Raw genomic sequence first — 24,968 nt, 5'->3', positions numbered from 1 at the left:
TCTCCAAGTCTTATGGTATGTCATTCATGAGCAGGGAGGATGAAAGAGAAGGGGGTTGGATAAATATGAATATGAATATATGATTCTGGCCAATATGAATCCACCCCAAAATGACTTGGATTGCCCATTTGTTTAACTTGTGGAAACAGAGCAATGCATTGGTGGCTGAAATGCAGAAGTTTGGCACCCTTTGATAGGCTGTATGTGGGGTGGGTGGGATGGCGAGTCAATGGTCTGAGTTAGGAGGCTTGTAGAATGAGAAACCCTATTTTGCCCTCTATATAAGACTGCCTCCTAAACTCACTGGGCTGTTGCCTACTGACATAAGATTGGGATCAAGACTAGTTCCACGACTGGGCAGTAAATGACCTCTTACCCATTGCCTGCAATCATCTTTAAGATTGAGATTGACTGGACTTATATTACTCTTTTGAGACTGAAAGGCAAGTTAGAAAAGAGGTTTCTGAGATGCATGTCTCTTCATCTGCATCCAAACAGTAATGGCAACCCAAATGGTGGTGTCCAAAATATCAACATGTGATGCAGCTTAAGCAATGTCAAGTGTAGACATTTGTCTCACTGCACCATGTCCAAGTTAGAAGTAGCTGTCAAAACATTCATTATGAAATGGTGTGCTGCTCTGTTGATGACTTTCACAATTATTGTTGTTGACTTCCAGGCACGGTCTTGCCTGATATTTCTGCTCACTGAAAAATCGCTACCAAGTCCAACAATGAAGACATGACAACGAAATTATATACCAGCTTCAATGTAGCATGAAACACACAATCAAATTTATTCTTATCTAAAGAAAGGAGCTCCATCTGAAAGGTCATTTTTACCAGTGAGCTCAAAAAGTTGCTGTAATTGACTTTCTGAAAAGAATTAGAAATGCCAGGATCATCAAATTTTGCTAGACAAATGGTCTTAAATTTCTTTAATTTTGGATGACTGGAAGAAGATGAAAGGAGAGACACTCCTAACTGTCTTGGTCTACCAAGGACTTGACCTTATAAGACTGTGTGGCAGTAGGGGGCAGAGGGAAGTCCACACTTGAGTTTGTTAGATCTTCAGGCTTGTCCTCACAATCGTTGTGTGGGTCATTCTGGCTTCATTGTCCATATAGAACATGCTGGATAACATGGAAGAGACATTTATGTCATCCCTGAATGCCTCATGGTACTGCCACCAATGGCTATGCCATGAACACATGACTAGCAGAATCTGATGTATGAATTTGGTGCAGATCTCTATTACAGCAGAATTCTGTTGATGAGGGATTGGATGATCGGGGTCTGCCGTACAGCAAAATTCTGTTGGGGGATTGTATAATATTATTTTCTCTGGGTCTGCCTAATGATAGAATTCTAGTAAGGAGGGACAGAATGTTATTATTTTCTCTGGGCCTATTGGACACCTTCTGTTACAAAGTGATTGAATGATAATACAATCCTGTGCATGCAGTGGAAAAATAAAGTTCCTGACAATTACAAAGCCTGTTCCACAATCATTAACTTGGAGAATATACTGGCACCCTATGAGTATTCAGGAAAATATTTACTGACCATATGGAAACAAGTCAGATACAAATGGAAGCTGTTAAGAATAAGCCAAAGAAATTAAATTCTGGCTTTAACAATGAACAGAAGATTTCTTCTCCATGGGTGGAAATCACTGAATCAGGTAATAAGTCTTTCATACTGCTATCTCCTCATTTACTTAACAACAGACAATGTTCAGATCAAGAGGATAAATACTTTTTTAAGTTTTTGATGTTTTTTTGGTGAGAAAAAAGTTCATGAAAGAAAATGATTTCTCATCCTTGATATGCTTTAATTTTTACACAGAGAAAAACCAAATCAAATTAACATTCAGTCTGATCACTAAATCTTAACTTTAACAGGATGCTGCCCAAAATATGTATCTTTGTCCATCTGAAGTAAACAAAAATTAAGCAACTTTATTCTAACCTGCTTTTAGGACATAAATCAAAGAAAATTTTGTGGAATGGATATTTTCTATGTGCACTTTTCCAAGCTGTAAGATGCTTGTTTTAAAGACAACTGGTCCATAATAAACCTTCAAAAATTAGTTCAGAATTATATTTTGACTGAGAGACTGAAAGGAAGCTTTCAGCAATAAAGAGAATAAATGGTGTGCCGAGGAACAGACTTTTATTGAAAGGCGGAAAAGATTACTGGCTTCAGCACCTAATGTAAATTAAGAAATAAAATGATAAGTAAATATATTTAGATACTTTAGTATTTCATCTGTTTGTTTTCACTTTTATGGTAATGCATGTTTTAGGAAACACTGATTGTAATGCAACTCAGTGCTATAAAAAGACTGGCAACAACACTGATAAATATGCCTGCTAAATATCTTTAGTCTACCTCATGTGGTTTTTTGGTTTATTATGTGGCCACATTTTGTCAAAATCAGCAATGTCCAATAGGTCTAAAAATGAGCAAATATTTTCATAATTGCTGCAATAATTAAAAACCTAATTATTTTGAATGTATGCATTATTGAAATACATCTTCCAGTTTGCATTTGTCTGTACCAAGTGGTCGCTATGCAGTCTTACAAGCTTCTAGGGAAGGATAAATGGGCATGATAAAATCAAGATGTCCCCTCCACTATTTCCATATTTAACCATTGCAAAACCACCGGGTTTTCTTCAAATGTTTCCAAATCTTACCCCAGCACAACTTCCAGATTTTTACCCAGGGGTCATAAGCAAATAAATCAAACAGCTGTTTTGTGTCCCTCATTCCCCACATGACAGCATATATAATGGCTGGTTAGCAGATATTAAAAATGTTCATGTAATTACTATATCTGATATCTGACCTCTCACCCAATAAGTACTCCATGAGTGAGGCACCAAAAATTATAAACCTCTTATATGTGAACAGCATGGGCAACATGTGCACCAAATTTTATGAATTTCCTCCCTACAGTTTAAAAGAAGACAGAAACAGTGAGAGAAGAAAAGATGGATATAGAGGATGAATATATTAAAATATCCTCAGCTAAAGCATTGGAGTAATTAGGATTCAAGAAGGCTAAGCAAAGTTGTATCATTTACCTCAAGGAGTTGTCGTGTCATCATTCTTTCCTCCCATGAGTCATCAGGACTTTCGTTTCCTGCATCTCCACCCTCCAGATATGATCTAATGGTTAGATTGTCATGAATGTTAAAATATTTTCCTTTTTATCACAATTATATATGAGATATGATACATGTCCATATTGCTCCCAAAAAATGTAAGCATTACATACAACATTGCTCTATGTGTTCCATGATATTATATGATATATATTATATAATATAAGCCAGTATCACTACTAAATTTTTTTAAGTATTACATGCAACAGTACTGTACTTGTTTCATAACAAAATGCTATAATTCGACTTTAATTGTACATGTTCTAGTATCTTGCCAAATGTAATCCCATTGGGAACAATGGCATCAAATACCTGTAATAATTTTGTTTCACTCTCCTAAATCATTGACAACAATGCCTTGTGGAACTTCCAATGACTTTATTTTAAATGGATAGCATTAGAAGCAGTAATCAATTCTAAATATTCTTGGGAGTTGAGGTGACTCAGTACAGCATGTAACTTATAATTCAAGAGATATGGTTTTCACACACATCAAGGCCAGCCCTGGTCAACTGCCTCGGTGTATTTGCTGGAATGGCAATTAGCTCCTACTGCCACAGAAAGATATGGCAAATATTTCACTAGAAAAATTACAATAAAACTAATCAAGTAACCAAACAATCTAAATTTCAGGAACATGAATAGCTTTTCCAGCAACTCTTCGTGTATTAAACATGTGTACTTAGCAATGTTACAATTTATCACTGGATACCAATTTTTGTGGAGTCTGTGGTTGCTACAAACAATGAATTTAGAAACTCAGTAAACAATTATACCTCTATAAAAACTATAGGGCTTCCTCCATGAACTAAATTAGTGCTATAAGTGCCAGTGATAAAAAAAAACAAAACAACAAAATTAAAAGAATGCACAGCAGTAGGCTAGTAAACGTAATAGACTGGGTAGCACACAAATCTTATGTAAACATTTAAGGGGAAACAATTCAATATATGTATCTGGGATTTCAAATCTCCGACTTCTCTCTATTGATAAAATTCAACCAATAATGACTGGAATCATGGGAAAAAGAAAAAACAAAATACAAAGAGAAATTTTATACTACCAAGAGACCTCCTTTCTGTTGATTCCATGCTTTAATTATCCATAAAAGACTTACATGAAAGAAGAAAAAAAGACTTTATTTAAAAAAAGAATATTTAGTTCATTTTATATGTGGATGCACAGACAGATGGACACATGAAAGGTTTGGATTGGTTTGTGGGGTTTGACACCATTTTTCAACATACAATAGGCAATACATGGCAGCCAGTATATTTGGTGGAAGAAGACCCTAGGATAAATCCACAAACCTAGAGGAAGCTACTGGCAAGCATTCTGACATACACTGGTTGAGGCAAAACTCAAACTCACAGAGGAGATATGTGAAAGTGAGCTACAAAGGCAAGTGCCTTAGAGAAAAGCCGCCACTTCCAGGATATCAAAGTAATCATTATTTCAAGCATGCACCAAGTCTGACCGAAAAACTAACCGATAGGCAAGAAAATATAAAAGCAGTGTGCTTTTTCATATTTAAGAATTATTTAAACCTAAGTATACTTTCAACTGATAAGTTCTGTTAAAACAACTTCTGATAAATCAGAGATTATACAACTGATAATTAGAGATTATACAACCGATCATACCATACCAGTTTCTTTAAAATGGATGAAAAAGAATTAAGTTATATAAATCTGAATTTGTACGTTTTATAGTAAAACTAGCCAAGCTGACTATCTGCTGACCAAGGCGCTTAAAAGTCAGATAATCTTTGCCAGCCAAGGGTCATCAATCTACATCATTCCATGCTTTATCCTTGGCATATGTTGCTACCTAAAATAGTGGTTCAAATCAGTGCCCTCATTCAGATGAAGAATTACTGAATGTTGTCTAAGGCACTCGCCTTTGTGGCTTACTTTCACATATGTCTGCCCCAGTGCTAGACATCATGATCTTTCGATGTAAATGTAACAAGTAATTGATTAGATCTTTTTCTCTTAGTTACATCAATCAAATAGTGAAGCAGCAAATATTGTTTTCGAAAGTCATATATGGTAAGGGTCAATGTGGAATGAATTGGTGGACTGACCTTCGGCTAGCGAAGATGTAGTCAAAAAAGTTTATTATCTAAACATTATTACTCAATAAATCTAGTTTAATTTAAGTGAGATGTGGTCCATTCTAATGTTGATTCTTTTTTTTGTTGGTTTAATGGCATGTTCTTTAATGTCTGTATCTTGTCAAGGAAATGTGAGCTAAACGTCTTGGGGCCCTGAGTGGCCGAGTGATCTAAAGTGCTCTCCATTATGGATCACTGCCATCTCACCTCTGTCAGCGTGGGTTTGAGTTCAGGATTCGGCCAATGTGGGTACGTGAGAAAGCTTGCCAGTAGCTTCTCGTGGGTCGGTGGTTCTTCTCGGGCTTTTCCCGGGTTCTTCCTCCACCATTAATACTGGCCGCCATGCATAGCCTATCGTGTGCTGAAAAATGGCGTGAACCCTACAACAACAACAACAGCAAAACGTCTTCCCAAAGACACACCAAAATAGATGACTGCCAATATCTTGTCAAGGAAATGTGAGCTAAATATCTTCCCAAAGACACACCAAAACAGATGACTCAGGTGGCCCAGATGGGTATCAGACAATTGATCTTTGGATCATGAGTCGGTCACTCTACCAACTTAGCTCTCATATTTTATGTTGAATAAGCAATGTTTGACTGACACATGGTAGTAGATCAGTCATTGATTCAACAATTCAAGACAAGAGGAATTTACGCCATTTTAGGTTCATTAGTTTTCTCTATAATTATTCATCAGAAAAATTTACCTGGAACTTTCAGGAATTGGAGGCAACTCAAACATGTCCGTTTTTTTGGAAGATGACAGCTTGAGGACAGATGTGATAGGGATGCTGCCCTCTCCCTCCCCCAAAACATGGCTAATGGCCTGACTGCGGATCAGATTGGTCAGTAATTTCCTTGTGGCTTGTCCACTCTCCTGCTCTGCAAACTCTCTTCTCTCTCGCCTGGCTCTCTGCAAAACAATGCATATGCTCTTTTTTCTTGTCATGGCAATGGTCCAGCAATCACTCTTTCAATGTTATATGTAGCTTCAGTGTATAAAAATCAATCTCTCAATCACAGGGTTTACAGTAGAGTTCACTGTGGACTTTATTATTTGGGCAAAATGCTTTCGCTCTCCAGCCAGAAGAAGAGCAATGTTCATTAAAATAGGGTGAAGTATTTGCAGAATGCTCAAAATTTATAATGTTCAGAATGTCACCTTAAGCTTTTTTTATAATTTCATGTCAGATGATTAAAATATATAATACTGTTCAAACTTTGCAAAAATAATGAAACTGTTCTGGTGGCTTAGAGGTTAGAGTGTCCGCCTTGGATGCAGGAGGTCACGGGTTTGAACCCTGGCCAAGTCCTACCAAAGACTTGCACAAATGGTACTAGCAGCTGCCTCGCTAGGTGCTCAGCATTAAGAGGTTAGTGTTAGGACTGGTCGGCCTGGTGTTAGGATAATGTGACTGGGTGGGACATCATGCTACATGTCTCCAGCATGATGCCTCAGTGCTAAACATCACTATAAACTGTCACACTGCAGACATTGTAGCAATATGACTGAAAAATTGTTAAAGCGATGTTAAAAATCGAAAATCACACAAATATACACACACACAAATACTGAAACTTTTTTTTGCAGCACCGCTGTTTTATACATATTGTAGAAAATGCCAACTTCAAAAATATGTAACATTAAAAATTCATCAACTGTTTACATTGTAGAAGTCTTTTTTGCATACATTTACAGGATGACATATTGAATAAAAATTTTAATTTTATTCATGATGTACAAGAATACATCCAGGACTTATAATTCACTTCCAACTCAAATTTTCAGTCACTTTCACTTTTTTGTGTGATCATGTGGATATTTTGGGTGGGAATTCCATAGATGGGAATGAAATTTTATTCAAGGTAATTTATGGTCATAAAATCCTCCAAAATTAAATACAAACTTCTTTTTGTTACTTTCCACCTTTCCATTTAAAAAAGAAACCTGGCACTCAAGTTGTCATTTTACTAAGATTTTCAATGCTCTGTACTGAAACAAACTGGGATGAGGAAAAAGCATGAAATAAAGGCAAAGTGAAGTTAATTTCAGTTTTTGGTTATGTTCATTCAACATGATATACTCTTACCTAAAAGACACCACCCCACCAACATGGACCCTGCACAATAAAAATAGACTTTACAGCAATGTTTAATGGTTGTGATTGTGTGGATAATATGCTATTAGTAAATTCTAAAAAATCATTCCTTAAAAATTTAACCTTAAATTATATGCAAGTAAATACATCACAGTTCATATTGTAATGTATGAATATTATTCTTTTATACAGATGCAGGAGGTCACTGGTTTGAAACCTAGCAGAGTCATACCAAACTGCTTTGCTTTGTGCTCAGCATTATGAGCTTAGTGTTAGGACTGATCGGCCTGGTGTCAGGATAATGTGACTGGGTGGATCATTATTCTACATGTCTACAGCATGATGCCCCAAGGCAAGACATCACTATAAACTGCTGCACTTCAGACAAAGTAGTGATATGACTAAAACTGTAACAGCTATGTTAAAAATCTAAATCACACACACACACACACATGCTTGATACTATTATATTTGGAACAGATTTAAAATAAACCAGGATATCCCTATCTAAACAATATAATCTTCACTTACAAGGGTTTGTTTCTTTAATTCTGGCACACCCCCATCAAAGACAAAAATAGGTTTAATCCTGTAGTATAGGAGCTTGCAGATCCGGGTGAATAGACCCTGAAGGTGGGCATTGGGGAGAGGATTCCCTTCCCTGTCCCTCATTCCTTTCGCCAGCTGGTGAAGCCATACACTTATATCTGTAAACAGGCAATAATTAAAGCACTTATTACAAAATGTTAGCCTTTATCCAATTTGCATCTCAAAACATCATTCTAATAATACAACAGATCATCATCTTGTTAATAACACTATTGGGCTTGCATCAGAAAACAAGAAATATGTAATAGGACATAGATGCATAATCTCACACCCATCGCCCATTCTGCTTGAATGAGTAGTGCTCTCAGAAAAGAGCAATAACTCAGGCAGGACATATGCATGTATCAACAGGCAAATCTTCAAAACCTGTGGTACTAGCTGTGCACCAGAGTTGTAAAATATACATTATACAAATTAATCTTCAAAATGGGACATAACTCTCGAAAAACTCTTCATGGCAAAAAAATAAGCACATGTTCACCTAATATAAGTACTGTCTACAAAGTTTCAACAGGGCATGATTCTTGCCTCCCCTTTGCTGATACTCTCTTCTTGTGAGATGATGGCATAGGGCATTGTTCCAGTGAATTCACTGAGTAAATATAAAAAAAATGAAGGAACAAACAAACAAGCAAATTTTGTGAATCTGCATCTCCCCACCTTCTATGGTGAGCTCACCAATATCTTACAATGCTGAAAGCAAATTTTTAAGTAAATTATGATTTTCCAAGAATACTTACCCAATCACATTACCTTAGCAATATCAGCCTGCTATTTCACAAATCCAGCCCTACAAAAAAATGAAAATTGTCTTTCCCTGTCTATTAAATAGACAAAGAGCAATAACTCTTGCCCATTACATTCCCTTGGCACCACCAGGTGTTGCTAGTTTTTAGCTGCACGGGATACTAATGAGGATGCTCGCATGGCGGGGTACTTGGGAGGCTTTTTAAGTAATGTGGTTGGACAAGTAATCTCGAAGAAACATAATTTACTTTAAAATTTGTTGTCTCCTTCGAATCTGTACCCCAGTCACATTATGTTATGTAGAATAAGTAAAAGGAAGGAATGCTAAGCATCCGACATCTACTTTGTGTATCCTTCTGGGGAAGAATAAATCAATTCCCACATGTGAATGTTAACCTGTTCTCCTAATTACATAAGCAACACAGCCTTTGGTTACTTGATCTGTGACCCTAACATATGGTTATGAAGATGATTCTTGAAATCTTCTTGCCTAAAAAATTTCACCAGCGAATCCAGAGTAGCTAACAGGATGTGTTGATTGATCCAGTTGGGTCTAGTGGCCATCTGTGCTGCTGCCACTGGACCTAAAAGATTCAAGATTGCCTAAGCAATGCAAAATCTCTGAGATGAAGGCTCGAGGAGGTTGACTCTGCATGCCAGCCAACAGCTTCTATTATATCTCAGGTTGCAATATTGCATTTGAATATGAGGTTCGCAGAGATTGCTCAAAACTTCTGAGCAGTAATCTATGTGAGGCGACTCCGATGTCAGAGTACTCCAAGCATGCAACACACTTCAGCCATGAAGGGCTTGAAATGTGATATCCTGTTTTCCAGCCCACACCCGAAAATAGAGGCGTTTGTGCATGTCACTACTTGTCTGTGCATGCATCAAGTTAGTGCTTGAGAGCACAAACAGGATCTTGCATGACTGCTGCTCTAGACCTCTCTATGGATGAGAGCGAGTAATGACTCAATTACCGACAGACGGTAACCTATTTTGGGTTAAGAAGCCTGATTGTATAAAGAAAACTACCAACTCACCGACATGAACTGAAGAGAGTTCAGGTGGACATAAAGGGTATGCAACTCTCTTACCCTTCTTGTGCAATCTAAAGTTATCAGGAAACATGACTTGTATGACAGTGACTTTAGCAAAGTGTAGGCCACAGGTTCAAATGGATTTAAACTGAGCCATGTTAAAACCCAACCCAATTTCTGCTTGGAAAGGTACAATTAAAACACATGAAGCCATCTGACAAAACTTGTATATTATATATTGTATGGAAGTTTGGTAATTGTTCTTAATAAATCTGTCAACACAATTAGGTTAGAGTAATTAGAAACAATTACCAAACTTCTGCTGTTAATGACAGGACCATAATTTTAGTTGTTTTATACAATGCATCAAGTCAGAAGGCTTCACATTACAAATGAATCATTTCCAAGCTAATACTGATATCAATCTTCTGATGCTATCATTTTATAACAGTCTTTACAATGATTGCTGCCTTGATTTCTGCTGAACATCTGCTGAAGCCAAGTCTTTTTTGGGAGAAACCATTTCAGTTTCTAAAGAGATGTGTAAATGCTGGAAACTATGATATGTAGCATAAAAAAGGACACTATGCAATTTCTTGATTTGCTTGAAACAAATTTATCTTGTGAAGAATCACAGAAGAAAAAGTAGCCTGATCAGAAAGAACAATTTAGCTCCATACTTAAATGGCCAGTCCCTTATAGTATATGTGCAGTCAGAATTGAGCTAATTGCGTATACATATATTTAGCTTAGTAAGTGTACCAATACTTCTTAAGTACTAAATATGTGGTTTTTAATGAAATGTACATTCACTGTTTTCTGATTTGCTGTGTTATTAAACAGGAGCAACTGGAATTTAATTGTTCTTACCTAAGAGGAATACTTTTCGTGTTTAAACAGTAGGATAAATGTACACTGTTCAAAGAGGGCTCAACAAGGTCTCAATCCATTGTGTAAGTTTGTTCATATATCTCTGAATAAAGTAAAAGCTCAAACTTATTGTAAAAGAAGTTGATCAACCTTTTCTAGATAAAAAAATGTAGTATTATTACAGCTTTTATGGCTCTGCGACTATACATATGATTTAAATTGGCTTTTGTGTATTGTGTTTGTGTTTTGGGGGATTTTTAACATAGCTTTAACAATTTTAGTCATATTGCTATCATGTCTGCAGTGTGTCAGTTAGTGATGTCTTGTACTGGGGAATCGTACTGCTGATATGTGGCATCATATCCCACCCAATCACATTATCCTGACACCAGTCCGAACACTAACCTCTTAATTCTGAGTACCAAGCAAGGCAGCTCTAAGTACCTTTATATAGTCTTTGGTATGACTCAGCCAGGGTTCAAACCTGCGACCTCTTGCATCTGCAATGAATGCTCTAACCAATTGGACCGCTGGTGTGGTCAAAATGTATTTTAGCATTTTACATTATCTTCATTAGAACTAGGAAATGCTTATAATCAGCTCATAATGATATAGGTAAATCAGCGACTCTCTCTCTCACCAAGAACCTCTCAAGAACATGTTCGCAGGGGTCACAAAGAGTAAACCACGCCCATTTGATAGGTATCATGTCCAATCTGTGGTGGTCATCTGTGACTACTTCGCAAGAAAGTGTGGTGTGCAGAGCAATACTCTGCAAGTTGTCATGGCAACTCCATCAGCTGTGTGATGCAATGGGAGTTTTTTCTCTTAATTCTCTCCACCCCTACAGTGATGAGTGGGGTTGTAAAAATTTGTGTGAGCTGTACTGTGTGTGTGTGTATGTATATATATATATATATATATATATATACACTTCTCACACAATAATTGTAACTCATCATCAGTCCTGCTCATCGGAAAGTGTTATACAAATATACACACTTATTTAATCTAGATAAAATTCTACAAATAAAAGATAATGAAACAGTTTCAATTTTTGACACTGTCTTGCTGTCCATCAAGCTTGCAACTCCTGACCGCTATCTTATCAATACAGTGTGACCCTGCTATAACATGCTCTGTTATAACACAAATTTGGATATAACATGGTCTTAAAAGTACAAAAAAAATGTAAAAAGAGTATTGTCATATTGGTGAAGGGATCACGTATGAATAATACAAGACGATCAATACAAGACGATTGTGGCGTGGCTCCTGAAATTTTATCTATTTTTCTTATACACAAAAAATGTTTTTCTTTCTTAAGAGTTTGAATAAAACATGTAAAAAGTATTTTCAGGGTTCGCAAAGGGCTTTGCCAATGTCTCAAATTGCAATTTATTTCCTTATTGGTGGCAAAATATACAATCTGGTGATTTTTTTGTTATTATTGGGTGTGTATGTGTGTGTGTGTGTGATTAGGATTTTTAATGTAGCTTTAACAATTTTTCAGTCATATCGCTACGATGTCTGCAGTGTAGCAGTAAATAGTTATGTCTAGCACTGGAGCATCATGCCAGAGACATGTAGCATGATGTCCCACCTAATCACATTATCCTGACACTAGGCAGACCAGTCCTAACACTAACCTCTTAATGCTGAGCGCCTAGCGAGGCAGCTCTTAGTACCATTTTTGTAAATCTTTAGTATGACTTGGCCAGTGTTTGAACCCATGACCTCCTGCTTCCAAGGTGGACACTCTAACCACTAGGCCACCAAAGTGGTTTTATTATTGGCAACATTGTATATACAACAACGGTTTGGAGTGGAGAAAGTCAGAGGCCCCATAAAAAGAAGCCGCAAACTTGATATAAAATGCATTGAAATGTGTCTATTGTTACATCAACAAATTATTTGTCCATGTTGACAAACCATCTTAACAGCGCATTGTTATATCATAATCTGCTTATGTTGACATTTAGCATGAATACTGTATGTTGTGAGATATCCACTTTTTTTGCTGTTGACATTTATGGTGGCAGAGATCAACTGGATGAGTCATTATCTCATAATCTATCTTTTGTTGGATTTTTGGCTGCTCGAAAGTGATTAATATATTTACATAGACTGACATTTGTATGTGAATTGTAAGTAAAATTCCTCTTCTTTTCTCTCAGAATTAAATCCTTCAGAACACTCACATTTTCTGTAGTAATCCCTGTAATCAGAACAAAACACCTGCGTATCTATCATCATTTACCCTTGTTTAAATTTCTTACACATGCATGGAATGCAGCATCACTCCACTACTACAAATGTAAAAAAAATAAAATATTTTGTCTATTCAATAGGCAGGGAGGAACAGTGTCTAATATCGACCAAAACGACTGCCAATTCCTTTATTAAAAATGTAACCAAATAAAATAGTTTGCTGAAATTTCAAAGACAACAGATTACCTCTGAAGCACCGATTTTTTGTTATGAAAACGTACTAAACAAATGGCAAAAAAATCAGTCTCAATCATGCAATACAATTATTTGATGTTCTCGCAACAACAAGAAACAGGCATTTGTTTGGTTCTTCAAAGCTGGTCTTTAGCGGTGACTTCAATAATTCATGCACCTTTCATCAAAGAAAGCAGACTACAATCTTCAATAAAAACAAAGAACCTTCCTTCAAAGGAAGTCAGTACCAAACTTAATAAAGAAACAGTGGAATCTGATGGATTGTTTCTTTTTCCAATGTGACTGGAACATGTACTGTACCGTGAAAGTTTCCTTTTTGCAGGAAAAAAGTTTATGCTTACAAACTCTACCAGTGGTGGATTAAAACACAAACTAACTTTTACTGACTTGGGACATACTGAAAATTAAATGTGCTTCATCATTTGTTACATGATTGTGCTATTTTTTCCCCACTGAATTCAGACCTATATGACCTGTGACAAAATTAATGAATATTTTAAAGCTCTGTGTGTGTGCACATTTTTGATGGAATTACTTGTATTGTTGTCTTAATGTAAGTGATGAAATTCACAGGTGAGTACATGGTGTTGATACTCTATGCATGCTATACATCACACATGTATATATAAACAGTATACAAGTATATGTACCAATGCTTGGTTCTCTGAATAAGTCAAACAGTATGTATGCATTCTTTGTTTTCACTACAGACATATTCTCATTTAATATACATCGATTTAAGATGGTAACTGTGCCAATGAAGCACATATTTTTGCACCCACATTTAATTCCTAAATGTTATCTTTAATACTCTGTCTAAACTGTCTGGAGCTGTAAACAGTCCATGTGGGATTTTTGTTTAGTCCTGACCCAACAAGCCAATATGATACACCATAATAATGTAGACTGGTCTCACATTTTAAAATTGCCATGTTCCTGTAGTTAAAGTTAACTAACAGGGACAACTGTCACATGCCCTACAGTGAATGTCATTTCTTCAACAGGTCAGTAGAAGGAAAAATACCAGATTAAAGGCATTAAGTATGTCGAGCCAAAGATACCGTTACCAAACACCAAAAATTCATGAGTATTTTTTAAGGGATCAACCTGAGGGGCTGTTAATATGGGTTACAAATTATATAGAGGACAAAAAGCTTCAGAGTGAGCCATATCAATGATTTTAAAAAATCTTGTATGCAACACACTTTGTAATGATGATGCACTAGTTCACCCCACAGTCCTGAATGGCTGTTATGTTATAGCATGGGAACAAAAGTATAACAGATAGACAGACAGACAAAAAATCAGATATTATGTTATTACCTTTCAGAACTGGGGACCATAAAGAAATGTTTCATAAAATGAAAAACTGCTCTACCAGTAAATAAACTTGACAAATAATAAGAGATTTACAAAAGGAGAATGCAGTTGAACAGAAATGATGTTTAGACTGAAACTCTATGACCAAATGATAGTTCATAGATTTTACAATTATGTTGTAAAATGTTTTCAAGATTTTAATGAAGGAAGGTGATTTTTTATCATGTTAATGATAAAACAGAATGTCTTTATTAAAAAAATAAAAACATTTGCTCAGTCATCGGATGAATGATAGGACTCATCAAAAAGAAAAGTTGCATATGTTTCTGCTTGTTATTCCACCACTATTTCAGGAAATTTGTACATCCTTGCTAGAGATTTTTTTTACCATACTGCCTGCCAAGCATTCATAAGAAAGCTGAGTAAGCAGTTAGGTTATCATAAGCTGAAAAAGAATATTCATCACAGAAAACATTGAAATTCATATAAAGAAAAGAAAATTAAAAATTTGAAAGAGTTTAATGGCATTTTGAAATGTTTTTCCCATCTCTTAGAAAAGGTATCACCAACAGCAAAAAATTACCTTTAGTTGTAAAAAGTGATTCTCATTTTAGAGAATTACAAATTCTAAGACAAAATTTTATACCATTTTCCTAATGATGAAAAAGACGGTTTCAGGATAAACATTGTTTACTGTTTCTATCTATCTGATTTCTCTCCAAAACTAGCCTGTAGTTCCCATTTTGGATTTGGATCTCACCACGGCAAGGCATTTTGCTCGTTCAGGACAAAACAACTAAAAATGGATACTTGAGCATACTATGGTGCTAACCTATAATGAACTGGCATATCATGCACTGGAAGTTATTTATTTTACCCGGTGAAAATCCCGTAAGCTCCAGTCTACTTCTAGACCTCAGACTGTACCATAATTCCTGGTCCATCTTCATATTACAAGTGTTTTGATCTGTATATATGACTTAGTCAGCTATCCCTTCAAGATACTCTTATTTCCTAAAAAGCCATGTTACATGTAAAATTTCAGTACTTGATGTTTCAGAAACTTATTTTCAACAAACGTCATTACCAACTGCCAGCACTTTGTTCTCCAGGGACTCCAAAGGAACTGGTCTCCCTGTGGAGTTAAGGAGCTGCCACAGGCCATGTACACCCATATCACTGTGTATCTATGTGACGACACTGGCATAATACTGCAAACCTGTAATTTAAATAGAATATCTACTTAGCAGTTACTAACATAGTTTTCATCATCTGTATTGACTGTAAAGATAATTTTCAGAGTTTCGTTAAACATATTTCTGCATTACCTTTCCTCATCTGCCTCCCAGTTCAAATGGCAATCTCATTAAGTTATTTTAGCCCAGAACTTGAAGTGCTTGGTACATTATACATACTAATCATTATATATATATATATATATACTGTATATATATACACACACACACACACACATATATATACTGCACTGATGGCCTATATGATGAGAGGATCCGTCTCAGGTGAGGGAGGTCGCGGGTTCAACCCCGGCCAAGTCATATCATTGAATAATAAAAAAATGGTAGTAGCAGCTGTCTCACAATGCACTCACCATTAAGAGGTTAGTATTAGGACTGGTCGTCCTGATATCAGGATAATGATGTGTAGGACATGATGGTAAATGTCTGTGGCCTGATGCCTCAGTGTTAAACATCACTATAAAGTGCTACACTGTGTGTGTGTGATTAGGATTTTTAACATAGCTTTAACATTTTTTCAGTCATATCGCTACGATGTCTGCAGTGTGGCAGTTTATAGTGATATCTAGCACTGTGGCATCATGCCAGACATGTAGCATGATATCCCACCCAGTCACATTATCCTGACAGCAGGCCGACCAGTCCTAACACTAACTGAATAGCAGACTGGTAGCTAAAATGTTGTTCATAACAAGAAATATATATCAAATGGATTTGAAGCATAACTTAATCATATGCAAAGTCATCGTTTTTGGTGTGAAAACACATTTCTTAAACACGTGTTCTTAACTTGTAGGTCATCACCTTTGCATTTATGAAGGTTATCGCAGGTTCAATTTCTAAGTCTTACACAATTCAACAGAGAATGGATAATTAGATGTAAGCAATATACATGTGGTGTTTTTTCCACTATCTTTCTTGTTAGCTATCATATATAAAAAAAACTGTTTACTCTCTTTCAAAATAAGCATTTTACTATGTCTGACTAGTGCATTTCCTCGGTGTTGATCGTTTAAAAAAATTAATTTGCATAGCTCATTTATCATCAAATGTATGTGTGTATAACAAGAACATTAATTCTTAATTTTCAGAATTCTTTGTGGGGAATTACTTATCATGCACTTGGTATTTAAAGTTTTGGCATCTGACTGGTTGGAAGGAGCGAGGTCAGTGTCAAAAGTACTTGACCAAATGGTTAATTTAATTCTTTTTACATGAGTTTGCCATGCTTTTAACAAGCACTTCCAATAAATAATTAATAAATTTAACACATTTATTTTTTGAAAGCTTTATGTAAGTACAATATTTGTTGTTGTTGTAGGGTTTAATGCCATTTTTCAGCACATGATAGGCTATACATGGCGGCCAATATAGTACATAGTACAATATTTCATCGTGTTATTAACAATCAAATATATATATATATATATATATATATATATATATTCATTTTAAGCCAACTTGAAAAAATTTGCAGTTATATCGCTATGATGTCTGCAGTGTGACAGATTATAGTGATGTCTAACGATGGGGCATCATGCCGTGGACATGTGGCATCATGTCCCACCCAGTAAAATTATCCTGACACCAGGCCGACCAGTCTTAAATGTTACATACATCTTGTTATGTGTATCTGATTTAATATATATTTATTTTAATTTAATTGTTTGTTTGTCAGTTTTTACAAATAAAATAAAAATTCTTACACACTATTGTAAATTTATTCACTGGAGATGGTATTTTTCCAGAAAATTGGTTGACCTGAATCATTCTTTTCATAAACACCAGGTGTTGGACTGGATGCTGACCTTGATTCAAAATTAGCAACACAGTTCTATTTTATTTTAAAATGATTGGTTGTTGTCATGGTCATGATGGGGCTTTGGGTTTAAGATGTAAACAATTTTTTTTTTTATTTCTTAGAGAAAATGACTGGTTTTCGTCAGGGTCATTTTTGGTGTATGTGACATAGACACGAGCACGTGACCCCCCCCCCCCTTGATTTCGCAATTCTGGTTTTTCCATAACTACGCACTTGTTAGTTTTAATTGAGATGTGCAGAGAGAGATTTCTCAGTCTGGGACTTTTACACTTGGTATCAAGTTGTTTTCTTTGTTGTTGCCAGATCTTGAGTTAATTATCTTCAGATCATTTCGATTTCAAAAGGATTAATTCTTTATTCTCTGGAAATACTTGAACAGTTTTCATGTAGAATTTTGGGAAGACATTTCTTACAAATTTTATTCTGATTTCCAACACAGGAGTGTTATTTACAAGGACCTGTAGTTAAGCACAGTGCTGACTACAGCATATGTCATCGTCATCCATCTTGGATTTTCCATCAGGATTCGAACTTGAAATTATTAGTTCATTTGTTACTAGGACTTTTGCAAAATAATTCATGGATTATTCTTAGATTAGTTTTGGATTTGATTCTTGAAACCGTAAGTTCTTCTCTCGTTTTTTTTATTTTTACAGAATTATTCCAGGAAAATAAATTATTTGTTAAATTTTAAAAAGCTTGTTGTTTTCACTCTTTCTGTGTTACTGTTTATTTGAGCCTAAACAAGTAACATAAAGCTAACCTCTTAATGCTGAGCGCCTAGTGAGGCAGCTGTTAGTACCATTTTGTCAGTCTTTGGTATGACTCAGCTGGGGTTTGAACTGACAACCTCCTGCTTACGAAGTGGACGCTCTAACCACCTGGCCATCGGAGCGTTCTAAACTGCTAAACTACAGATTTCCGAGCAATATGACTCAAATTGTTAAGGCTATGTTAAAAATCCAAACCAGACACACAAAACACGTTTCAAAAAAACCCACCTACCTTAATTTTAAAACCAATGCAATAGGAGACACACATATTTTATGATTTTTATATGTCACATTTTTGTTCTTACCCTTACTTTCTATGTATTCTTCAAGTAAAATATATTTTGGTTATGAATTTACAATAATCCAAAATAGTGATTTGTTCAGAGCAGCAATGAGCCCATTATAATCCCAACATATAATTTTCAAATAAATGATTCCTCTCAAATTATATCTGAATACAACTGATTTTTGAAACTGAACTTTACGTCAGAACGGAAACTTTGTTTACAACTTCAGCCTTTTAACAAAGACAGAATTATAAGATGACCAGGATGTGGGCAATAAAAGGCCATGTAAACATGTTTACAAATATCTTACAGTCCAACCGACAATACTGGATAAAGATTTTCTGAAGTATGGAGTTAATTGGTATATTTTTTAAATTCTCCTTGATGCAGGCCTACTTTGGATACCTGTACTAGTAATAACAAACAATGCAATTTCCACATTTCATATCCATGTTTTGGTCATAAGTATCTTGCAAGTAATTATTACATTAAAAGAAATAACCAGGCAGGGAAAAGTGTACAATAATAGGCTGAAATGTAACCGTCATTTTATATCCACTGAAGAAACTTATATACAGCCATAGCAGCTGTATGAGCTGAACATATGAGAAACTTTCTGGAGACTGTTTAAAATATGCTGACCTGACTGTCATGGTGATCATGATTTTAAAATTTAATGTTTCTATCACAAATACACAATGACACTATTCCAGTGCTGATTTATTTTTCACTTGAATTTCAGAAGGCAAATAGTAAATATCAAAACTGCTGGCAAAGTATGGTATAGATCAAAAACTATGCTGATTTGTTTCAAGGCATATTTTTCATTACCATGCTAGGTGTGGTACAGATCAAAAGTTAATGGTATGCTGATTTGATTCAAGGCATATTTTTCTTTACCATGCTACCAATTGGCATAAAATATGTAATAAATTTTCTTAAAGCTACATTACTATACTATCTAACTACATTTTTAAATAAAATTTTTGACATCAAAAATAGATAACTGGATGTTGCTGTTGATTTGAAATTTAATGTCCATTTTTTTAAAATACTGACTATTTAAAAATTTTTGACATCACATCTGTTTCTATGATTTCTGTGATGAGCAATAAAATCTACATTTGGTTTGAAGAAAAAGACTTACTCTGAGAAGCACAGTCTGACATAATCAAAATACTTGTACATTTAACACAGTAGCCATGCTATTGCCAAGAAATTACAAAGGTGGCACCTACATTGTGACCAAAATTAGCTGAATAGAAAATCAGATTACTCCTTAATAAACAATGAACTCTGTCACAGGCCATGGAGGGATCAAAGAATTTTCTATAGACAGCCCACCCAGTTTCAGCATGTATTTAGTGAGACGTGTCCTGCTGTATGTCAGTTTGAATGGTGTGAGACAGTTCATGTGCAAAATGAATTAGGTACTTTTTGCTATGGTAAAAGAAGGTGACCTGAAAATTCAGAGCTACAGACACATATATCATTTGTGATGCTGCGCAGAATATACTGTAGTTGCCAGGACGACTGACCTCACAGCTGCACAGCACTGCTTATTCATGCAGCATCGATTTGGCCTTGCATAACTGTATAGTCTAAAAATATAGGCCTACATATTAGGCCGACAAGGAGATCTCCACCTTTTGTATCCAGACATTGCTGGTGCTAATGATCAACGATACTTGACACTATTTGTGATGGTGTTTTCAGCCTCTGGCTCTAATGGACTATCATAATGCTCACTTCCTTGCATGCGTCAGCAATTTAGAATTTTTTCAGGTCAATAACCATGGATACACAGGTATTACATTGTGACCGGGATTCAAACTAAAAAAGTGAGTCATAGGAAGGAATTAATGCTATAGGTCAAAAGAAGACAGATGACGGATTTTACTTATCATCTGCATACAAAGGTCAATTGAAATAAATTTATTAATTACTAGCTAGTGGCTGATAGTCTGACATATCTTGGCAGAAAACTCAACCACAAATAGTGCCAAGCAATGTTAAGTCTCTGCCACCAGTAATGTTGGGAAGAAAAGGTGGAGATATACTTGTTGGTCTAGCTTACATATTAGCTACAATGTTGAAGCCTCCACCGTGTAATCCTATAATTACAATGGTGAACATTAAACTATTATCAAAGACAAAAAGATGACTTTAGTTAAATTCTGCTACCTAAGCACAGTATTGTTTTTCAGAAAGTTTTGATAAAGTTATTGGCTAAATAGTATTGGTATGCTCTTGCTAACCATATTTTGTCCACCAAGAAAGATAACACAAGAATTCTGGCAATGATTTGTTTTTCAAATATGGCTTCCTATGCCATATTTAGATATTGTATGATACCTTACTAAACACATACCATTTTTACTAATATCTGTCAACATTTCTAAATAAGGCAGCAACGTCCTTATATTGCACACAAAACATGAGGGTGAAAGCAGAAGCAGTCAGCAGATGAAGTAATATGGCAGACAATCTAAAAGAACATATCAGATAACTAAGAAAAACTATATTTTACATGTATCTCTTCAATGATATGCTGCAATTCAAATAATAGGACTCTTTAATTATTTTCAGCATATGTACAATAGGTGTTTATTTATAATAGGCTGAAATCTGCTGAGTGTGAATCACACCCAGTTGCTCCGTCGAAACAAATAGGCTCGTGTCAGTACCCTGACCAACAAAGCAAAGTGTCCTGGTGTAACCTTGGACAGCAAACTATCTTCCAACTGCCACGTAGATTCAGCTACCAAAAAAGCCATTCAGATCACAACTTTTCTGAACAGAAACTATTCATCTTGCACAAAAACACATTAAGGCTTGCTGCTACACAACAGTATGGAACACACTCCAAGACCAATACAGCCAAACCAATGAGTCTAGAAACATGCAGCAGGGTATAGTCAAAGTCACTACTGATGAATAATGTCATAACCATGATGAAGGACCTCCAGTGGGAAGGCTTGTGAACCTGTCATTAATAGAGCAAGGTCACCATGATATATAGGATCATTGATCAGCTGGGTGAAAATTGTCACATAATGAAAAGTGATTCTCTACTGAATTTATTATGCTATGTGTGTGTGTGTGTGTGATTTGGATTTATAACGCAGCTTTAACAATATCGCTACGATATCTGCAGTGTGACAGTTTATAGTGATGTCTAGCACTGGGGCATCATGCCGCAGACATGTAGAATGATGTCCCACCCAGTCACATTATCCTGACACCAGGCCGACCAGTCCTAACACAACCTCTTAATGATGAGCGCCAAGCAAGGCAGCTGTTAGTACCATTTTTGTAAGTCTTTGTTATGACTCAGACGGGGATTGAACCCACGACCTCCTGCATCCCAGGTGGACACTCTAACCACTAGGCCACTGGAGTGGTCTATTATGTTGTAGTGACATTATTTTTGGAGTGTCATGTGTTTCAGAGTGGCCATTTTATTTTATTGATATAATGTAATAGCATGTAACTGATGACATAATTTTCAGATGTTTTCTTGAAAGTTATGTCAAGCTTTGTAGCCAGTAAAGAAAATGCTTCAAGCTTGTCTAAATCCTGTAAGTATACACATTATGTGTGTGTGTGATTTTGATTTTTAACGTAGCTTTAAAAAATTTCAGTCATATTGCTAAGATGTCTGCAGTGTGACAGTTTATAGTGATGTCTAGCACTGGGGCATCATGCCACAGACATGTAGCACGATGTCCCACCCAGTCACATTATCCTGACACCAGGCCGCCCAGTCCTAACACTAACCTCCTTATGCTGAGCACCAAGTAAGGCAGCTGTTAGTACCATTTTTGTAAGTCTTTGGTATGACTCGGCCAGGAATCGAACCCACGACCTCCCGCTTCCGAGGCGGACCCTCTAACCACTAGGCCACCTGAACGGTATATACATTATGAATAACAATGACAAAAAAAACACCAGAATTGCCTTATACACTTTTATACCCATTCAAAATACCTTTATTTTTCAATAATGTCAATGAAATGAAACCCTTGATGCAACTTGTTTGTTGTCGACTATCTAATGAATAAAATCAGGTGGATTCTTATCTCCGCCCAAATCACATTTTGTTTTCCCCATAAAATCCTGCTAATGGAATAAGTACCAATTTCACTGTTGAATTTCATGACATTTTCATTATTCATTCTTTCCTCATTTCCAGTACTGAATAAAGAAAAAATGCAATCTAATACATATATAATACCAAATCATTTTCCCATGCAACTGCTTGACATGGCCGTGATCACGCCCGCTTAAAATGCAGTTGAGATCCCACTGAACAGAATACCATCCTCTCACTGGTTAAAAAAAAACGACGTCCTGTATTTATGTATAACTTATTTTCAGCTGACCAATGAGAAGGTAGTATTCCATTCAGCACGTTCTTGCATATTAAGTGGACACGATCAGGGCCACATCAAGCAGTAGCATGGAAAAATAATATGACATTCCTTAAAGGTATGATATTAAGTCAAACTTTTGATATTGATACACAGTCGAATGCCTGAGCTAAATATCAGTACCAGATTTATTAAGCTACACAAAGCATAGTTTGAATATCAGCATTTATTAAATAGGTTGCACAAGTCAGGAGACAGTTGTCCTCCCTTGTAGATATTATATAGTACATGTATGACAGGTCAATTGTGAGGAACGATACAAGCCCCTGTGTGATCAACTGCTCCGAAACAGATGACGTTAGAAACAAGCAAAAGACAGTACTCATAACTAAACTGTCACAGAACAAATGTCTGAAGCCATGAATAGTTTAAAGTATTGAGTTTTGGTATAGGTATAATGATGGTTCAAAGTGTAAATGAACTTTTAATAAAACTTACAATGTTTACGAATTATTCCGTGACCTGTTCTTAAGGGTTCCGAAACCGATGCTCCGAGGATATTAGTACTGTCAGCTTTGATTGATTGATTGATTGTTGGATTTACATCGCGTGCGCCCAGAGGGGCATGTGCGACGGGTTTATTCCCACACAACAGGATGCTAAATGTTCATGGAGGGAAGGAATTAGTGCTAGTCCTACATGTAAGACATAGCACATGTTGATTTTCTTTAGGTGCTATGTCTTACTATCCAAATAACGGCTTTGTATAGTGTGTTCCGATGACGTTGACATCGGAATGAGTAGTCAAAGTTTCAGGAATATCTTGCGCATCTGGCAGCATTTATCGACACTCTTCCACTAATTTATGTGTAATTAATATACTTACTGTGCTGCCTTTATCCTGGCGGAATGAAAATATGACACTAGCAAATGGACACCTTTTCATGTTCCGTTTATATACATTTGAATTTGTTGCAATGCAACGATAGTTGAGGTATGCCGAAGTATGTTTAAGTAGGTTCATGTGGCGGATATGTTTCTTCAATGAAGCGAAACGTTGCTTTACAGTTCCAATAGGCATATTATATTTTTATTCCTTTCGTTAAAGAATAATATTTCCACTTAACCCTATTTTGGCATTGCCGGCTTTCATCGCTTTCCAGTCAACCGAAATGTAGGCCAATGAAACTTGAAAACAGGTCCATTTATTTTGTGAGAATTTGAATTTATTATAGAAAAGACATCAGAGTAAGTAAAGTCTGACTAAAACATTATTACCTTACTTTGTAGAAAAGCGCCGTTATTTTAGTTGCCAGTTGCTTGAGATATTCCTGAAAATTTGACTTTCGTTACGATGTTAGTCCATATCAAAACACACTACACAGCGCTGTTAGTTAGGCAGTAAGACCCTAACGCCCACAACATAAATATCAGCGTCAGGTCTTACACGTAGGACTAGAATTAGTGCCACATACCCCAGGCGAATGTGCTCAAGGAGCACTGCTAATTTAGCCGTCAGGTCGTAGGGCTATTAGTCTCTAATGACCTGAATGAAGGGCTTTCATGAGTGGGAATGGGCCCAACACACACTCATGCTAACAAAGAGTTGATTTCAGTCCATTATTACCTATACTAGGTGTCACTTGTCAGTCTCAAAGAAATATTCAACACATTTCTTGTCTGCAGTGCATAGTTTGTACTCGCCTCCTTATCTGACCGGAAGTAGCATAAGACTAGATCTAAAACTCGAAACGGACATCCGCGAAGATACTAGAATTAACGCTCCTGCATGTATTAAAGTTTCGAACCAAGACTGACCACTGAAGCGTTTTGATTAAAACCATTTCATGCCTATCATTAAAACAAAATATTGTTTATTCTGAGTGAATAATGTAGAAAAGTTGATCGACTGGGTGACAATACACCCGAATATTCGAAAATTGAATGAAGCATTATACAAATTTTAAAAATCAATGACTTGCAACCATGGATTAACTGTAATCAATTGCAAAA

The 24,968-nt window shown here is 36.0% G+C and overlaps 1 protein-coding gene across 2 annotated transcripts in view; it reads right to left on the bottom strand.

The window, feature by feature from the left end:
- Positions 1–24,670, bottom strand: part of LOC149785219 (DNA excision repair protein ERCC-5-like) — a 67,304-nt gene extending 42,634 nt beyond the window's left edge. Inside the window, exons 1-5 of one of the 2 annotated variants that reach the window (XM_089979032.1) lie at positions 24,583–24,670; positions 15,532–15,663; positions 7,924–8,099; positions 6,001–6,206; positions 3,092–3,176 (exon numbers count right to left, since the gene is read on the bottom strand). In XM_089979032.1, the coding sequence (XP_089835158.1) occupies positions 3,092–3,176; positions 6,001–6,206; positions 7,924–8,099; positions 15,532–15,619 (555 nt within the window). In that variant the 5' untranslated portion in view covers positions 15,620–15,663; positions 24,583–24,670. Of the gene's footprint in view, positions 1–3,091; positions 3,177–6,000; positions 6,207–7,923; positions 8,100–15,531; positions 15,664–24,582 lie in introns of those variants that run through there. The other variant, XM_089979033.1, reaches the window with a different exon arrangement.
- Between the last annotated feature and the right edge of the window lie 298 nt (positions 24,671–24,968).

The sequence above is a fragment of the Sinohyriopsis cumingii genome, chromosome 13 (assembly GCF_028554795.1).
Source record: "Sinohyriopsis cumingii isolate HCF-2022 chromosome 13, ASM2855479v2, whole genome shotgun sequence".
NCBI classification, from domain to species: domain Eukaryota; kingdom Metazoa; phylum Mollusca; class Bivalvia; order Unionida; family Unionidae; genus Sinohyriopsis; species Sinohyriopsis cumingii.
The sequence above is the reverse complement of the archived record's forward strand: the minus strand, read 5'-3'. Positions and strand labels throughout refer to the sequence as shown.